This window comes from Anomaloglossus baeobatrachus, chromosome 7, assembly GCF_048569485.1.
Source record: "Anomaloglossus baeobatrachus isolate aAnoBae1 chromosome 7, aAnoBae1.hap1, whole genome shotgun sequence".
NCBI classification, from domain to species: Eukaryota; Metazoa; Chordata; class Amphibia; order Anura; family Aromobatidae; genus Anomaloglossus; species Anomaloglossus baeobatrachus.
In genome coordinates this window covers 250,553,529-250,559,528 of record NC_134359.1, presented here as the reverse complement: position 1 = coordinate 250,559,528, position 6,000 = coordinate 250,553,529, and the positions used below count along the sequence as shown (strand labels likewise).

The 6,000-nt window shown below is 45.2% G+C and overlaps 1 protein-coding gene across 1 annotated transcript in view; it reads left to right on the top strand.

The window, feature by feature from the left end:
* Positions 1-2,590: 2,590 nt before the first annotated feature.
* DNAH3 (dynein axonemal heavy chain 3) overlaps positions 2,591-6,000 on the top strand; it is a 594,186-nt gene continuing 590,776 nt past the window's right edge. Inside the window, exons 1-2 of the mRNA XM_075319752.1 lie at positions 2,591-2,605; positions 3,504-3,605. Coding sequence (XP_075175867.1) covers positions 2,591-2,605; positions 3,504-3,605 — 117 coding nt within the window. The remainder of the gene's footprint in view (positions 2,606-3,503; positions 3,606-6,000) is intronic.

Sequence of the window (6,000 nt, the reverse complement as noted above, 5' to 3'; positions counted from 1 at the left end):
CACCGGAGTCACGGAACCGGGCCCGGCTGCTGTGATATCCCAACCCCCGCACCGACCCGGTAACAAGTAACCCACCCATACCCTGTGAATGCGTCAAGTGGTAGAACCCACAGATACGGACAAACGGGAAATAAAAACTCAGTCACGCAGCACGCTCACACAGAGGTGATAAGGAGGAAAATAAGAACTACACAATAACTCCACACACAAAACAATATAATCACCAGCAGGGCTGGGACAGCACACGGACCGGTGTAGCTAAAGCTATAGTCGGCATTGAAAGACAGGCTCCTCCATCTTAGAAAGGCGGGTAGTTACTGTGATAGGTCTCCCACAATCTGCGATCCAAGAGGTAACTAGCAGGCTGGCAGAAATTAATTCCTGCAAGCCTGATCACTAATGAGAAAACAGCTGGTTGGGGCCAAACTCAGAAACACCAAAGGAGGCATAGTGAGGAGTGTCAGACTCTGCAGTGTGAACAGCGTCAGATGCCGCCATGACATTTAGCAAATTTAGAGCTAAACACCGTGTGACAGTAATCTAGGATGCTTAAACTGCAATAAAAACATTGAAATGTATTAAACAAGCATTCAAATAGTAAAGTCCCTGAGTAGACTGAAAAAAAAAATCTAAAAAATAGTATTATAATTAAAATAAAAAAATAATTAGAAAAAAAATACTGCTGTACTATAATGCATATGTCAGTCAGTGTTTCAACACTTTGGATTTCCATCATTCCAATTCTTTTTTTTTTTTTTTAAATGAAAGCTGCATAAGTGCATCTATTTGTCTGGATGACAATGTGGTATTATGTTCATTTTACTGCTCATTGCACTTTTCCTTGTATTCCTTCTACTCCTACAAACCTGATTGTCTTGCCATAATAAATTTGGTTGCATTATTTTTGCTGCATGTCAAAGAGTTGATTTAGTGATTCCACCCAGTTGATTAATCTTCCATCCAAAGTAGTCTCAGTGCTATTTGGCATCAGTTCAAGATTAAACCAGTCAATAATTTTACAGTTCTTTGCTTTTGCACTTTCACCTCCATGAAGTGTCTTATAAAATGTCTGGACGGTTCAGATGTTTGTTTGATGCCATTATATTTGATGTTCTTTTCTAGGTCTTTAATCTTCGTTCCAACAAATAGAATTTTTCTTTTGTGTTAGACGCAAAGAAAACAATACTCACTTCAGCCTGTTCCTCTAATACACTGCTCCGGTCTGTGCATCGCACCTGCAGTGCATGGAGTCTTAAGGCCCCGTTTCACGCAACGACGTATCTAACGATATATCGCTGGGGTCACAGATTCCGTGACGCACATCCGGCATCGTTGCGTGTGACACCAACGAACGGCCGTTAACGATGGAAAATACTCACCAAATCGTCCATCGTTGACACGTCATTCCTTTTCAAAAAATCGTTGATTGTTGAGGACGCAGGGTGTTCATCGTTCCCAAGGCAGCACACATCGCTACGTGTGACACCTTGGGAACAACGAAATACAGCTAACCTGCGGCCGCCGGCAATGAGTAATGAAGGTGGTGGGCGGGATGTTACGGCCGCTCATCTCCGCCCCTCCGTTTCTATTGGGCGGCCGCTTAGTGACGCCGCATGGACCGCCCCCTTATAAAGGAGGCGGTTCGCCGGCCACAGCGATGTCGCTAGGCAGGTAAGTCCATCTGACGGCTCCTAACGATATTGTGTGCCACGGGCAGCGATTTGCCCGTGACGCAGAACCGACGGGGGCGAGTCCGTTCACCAGCGACATCGCTAGCGATGTTGCTGTGTGTAAAGCCCCCTTTAGTCTCACAGGCCCTATGTAGGTACTTTATTGTGCCTTCAGTGCATGTAGTCTCAAACTCACAGGTACGATGTAGTGACATAATTGTGCCTGCGGTTCATGGAGTCTCAGACTCACAGGCACGATGTAGTGATATTGTGCCTACAGTGCATATAGTCTCAGACTCACAGGCACAACGTAGTGACATCATCACGCCTGCAGTGCATGGAATCTCAGACTCACAGGCACAACATAGTGACATCATCACGGCTGCAGTTCATGGAGTCTCAGACTCACAGGCACAACGTAGTGACATCATCACGGCTGCAGTGCATGGAGTCTCAGACTCAGACACAATGTAGTGACATTATTGTGCCTGCAGTTCATGGAGTCTCAGACCCACAGGCACGGTGTAGTGATGTTGTTGTGTCTACAATGCATATAGTCTCAGACCCATAGGCATGGTGTAGTGATGTTGTGTGTCTACAATGCATGAAGTCTCAGACTCACAGGCACGATTTAATGACATTATTGTGCCTGCAATGCATGGAGTCTCAGACTCACTGGCACCATGTAGTAACAACTTTGCGGCTGCAGTGCATGGAGTCTCATACTCACAGACGCGATGTAGTGACATCATCGCTCCTGCAGTGCATGCAGTCTCATATTCACAGGTACAGGCTGAATGGTAGATAAGGTAGCCATTGGCTCCTTGTTCCACCATTCTATTTAACGGTTTACACATCCTGATGATGAGATATCGCTAAAACTGTGATGACGAGGTAGGTGAAGGGGGCCGTCACTGTGAATGGTACACCCTGATGTAAGTGTATGCCACTGTTACAGTGTGCATGTATGGAGGAGGTTCAGCAGATAATTGCTACTTAATCACTTATATGCCGATGTCAATCAGTGATGGCAGCAATTAAATGGCTGGATTGCTATTACGGGAGTGCACCAGCTCCCTGTGGCCTATCCATAATGCAATCATGGGGTGCTAGTGGATTTTCATGGAAGCCTGTTGAAGGTCTCCGTTGCTGTCATGTTGGTCCTCCTATCCTATTAAGTGGGGGTCCGAGAGGTCACACCCACCGCCATCACCAACAGGAAGGTATTCATAGGATAGGAGTTAACTACCAAATTTGTTTCTACCCCTTTCCCTTTCTGAACAAAAAATCTAAATTTGTACTACCCCATTACCTGCCCAGGCCTATCCTCAATGAGCTGGAGCAGTGAACCACTACCTTAGCTCCTCCATTAGTGGACTAGTAGTACAAAGTGATTTACTCCTTATAAATGTGTTTCAATTAACGTTACACTCCTACAATCGCCGCTGCCACAGATCAGCCTGTGAAATATTGAAATAATTGTTTTTGCACTTTAGATCGTGATTTAATGTTACTAGTCCCATTAGAGCCAAAGCTATTCGGGACTATGTAATAAAAGTTTTGATTTTGCTGTGTTATTACTTTTTTTTCAATGTCAGTAACTTACAATGCAATTTTCTATAATGAAATCCTAAACATGTCCCCAGTATTGAAACAATATATTAAAATGTAGAGATTTTTTAATGCTTTCTTTATTGCTTTCATTATGTTTTTACGTTTTTCAAAATATAAGTTTTTGCCATTTTTGGAACAAATTGTTATCAAATTATTGTATTTTGTTTCCTATGGCGACTTTACCTTTACCTTTTTAATAATTGTATTCACTTTTTTTAGTCAAAGGTGGAAGCTGAACACTACATGAGTCATTCCAGTGGTTTGCCGGGATTACCTCCTCTGCCGGCAGCATTGGCAAGAGAACCGTCAGAGCTGTATCAGGTATGTTGGAGGGGTAAAACCACTCAAAAAGCACCAAATATGGGCCATCGCAGGGTACACATAGGGAGTAAAAAAGCTATAGCAAATAAAAAACCATGTAAGAATCAATAACCTTTGCCCAGAATGAAATAAAACCTTGACTTGACTTAATATGTACCGGTTATGTCAAGCTACCACTAGGGACTCAGGTAGGAAAAGAACCCCTGAGTATAGTTAGAGAGAAGCCCTCTAGAGGTCGCTTACACAAGATCAGGGATAGTCGAACAGTCAGGGTCTATGCCGGGATATCACGTGTGTACCGAGGAGAAAACTATCCAAAGTCAATGAACAGAGCCGAGGTTGGATACTGGGAGATCAAGATAGTACAGGGGAGGACGTGGGGAACACAGGACAGAAGAACAGAGGACAGGGAGGTATGGAAGAAAGGTCGGGTGGTAGAGATGGGATTCAAAGAAGTCGATCCAGCACGGTGCATTTGATTAAAAATAAAAGTCCTTTATTGAAAAAACATTAAAAAGTCCATTATGCCATGCTAGGAGGACGCGTTTCGGACGGGTTGTCCTTACTCAGTCTCCTAAAGTCTTGGAGACTGAGTAAGGACAACCCGTCCGAAACACGTCCTCCTAGCATGGCATAATGGACTTTTTAATGGTTTTTCAATAAAGGACTTTTATTTTTAATCAAATGCACCGTGCTGGATCGACTTCTTTGAATCTTGGATACTAAGGGAGCGGGCTGACTCCAAATGGATCCCTGCATGGTGAAATGATGGTCTCCTAAAACAAAGAGGTGAGCTGGACACACCCTTGTAGGAGAGATGGGGTATGGATGGGCATGAGAAACAAAGATAGGACAGGCCGGGGAAACGGTGGTCAGGTCGAGGGGACAGAGATCAGGTCAGGTCGGGCAAGAGGGATGGAAGTCAGGTCGGGCAAGGGGAATGGAGGTCAGGACAAACAGTACCGGTTGTCAGGACAAGAAACCGAGAACTTCTCAGAGGAACGGAGCACATAGCAGAGCCGGAAATATCACTGGCGACATCCCGGAGGCAGCAGCACCAAGATATGGCGGCGTGACCCCCGAAATGAGGCCAGAACGAACAGGACCCTGGCCTCATTCCGGGGGTCACGGAATGGACAGATTGTGACACATTTTTCGTAAGAAGGTGTAAGAGTGAAGAGAAAGAAAAATTAATGAAAAGTTAAACTATGAAGCTCCAGTTTAAAGGGAACCTGTCACAAGGTTTTTCCCTCATAAGCTGCGGCCACTACCAGTGACCCCTATATACAGCATTCTAGAATACTGTATATAAGTGCACAGGCCAATCTGTAGAACGTAAAAAACACCCTTATTATACTCACGCACGGGGCGGTCCGGTCCGATAGGTGTCACTTCTCTCGGTGCAGCGCCTCCTCCATCTTGTGTAGTCGCCGTCCTCCTGCCCAGCCCCGTGTGCTTGACGCCTCCATTGCGCTCGCGCTCCTGCGCATGTGCGCTTTGATCTGCCATGCTGAGGGCAGAGCAAACTACTGTTGTAATGCGCAGGCGCGAGGAAAGATCAAAGACCACCCGCATGTGCACACTACAGTACTGCAGTACACAAAGTGCACATGAGCAAGAGCGCAATAGAGGCCTCTGTGTAAATGACGCTGAATGCGTCCTGCATACAGGGCTAGGCAAGAGGAAGGCAATCGCACAAGATGGAGAAGGCACCGGACTGAGACCAGTGACACCCCTCGGACCGGACAGCCCCTAGGTGAGTATTATAAAGGTGTTTTTTACATTCTACACAGTGGCCTACACATCTCTTCCTTGGAGTCTGGGCTGGATCCTTTTTTTCCTTTTTCCGTATCTCATTAGGGACTTCAGAGTCCGAATCTTTAGTCTGTACAGGAACTAACTGGGTCAGTTGCAGTTTTTTCAGTGTTTTACCTATCTTTCTCACATGAGTTGATTACACATTCATAACAAAATCATACTATGGGGTCATCATACTGTGTGGGTATAATACTGTGAAGGATCACTGTGGGGGACATCTGGGATCACATGGAAGGAGATCTGTAGAGGCATCATACTGTGTGGGAGGAGAACTGTAGGGGCATTATATGGTGTGGGTATAATACTATGAAGGTTCTTTGCGGGGAACATCTGGGATGACATGTGGGAGGAGAACTGTAGAGTGACACAGCGTTTGGCTGCACAAAATACTCCCTCAATTTCTACTGTTGTAGTATTCATTGTACTAGGTAGCTTTCCTTGTGGGTTTTCACAGAGGAGACCTCCTTCCATTCAGCTGCTGATTATCAGTATTCTCTTGGTGCTTAAATACTCCCATCTTCCCTGGACTGGTGCTGGTGATATTATTCAGGTCATTTAAGCTCTGGTTGCAAGCAGG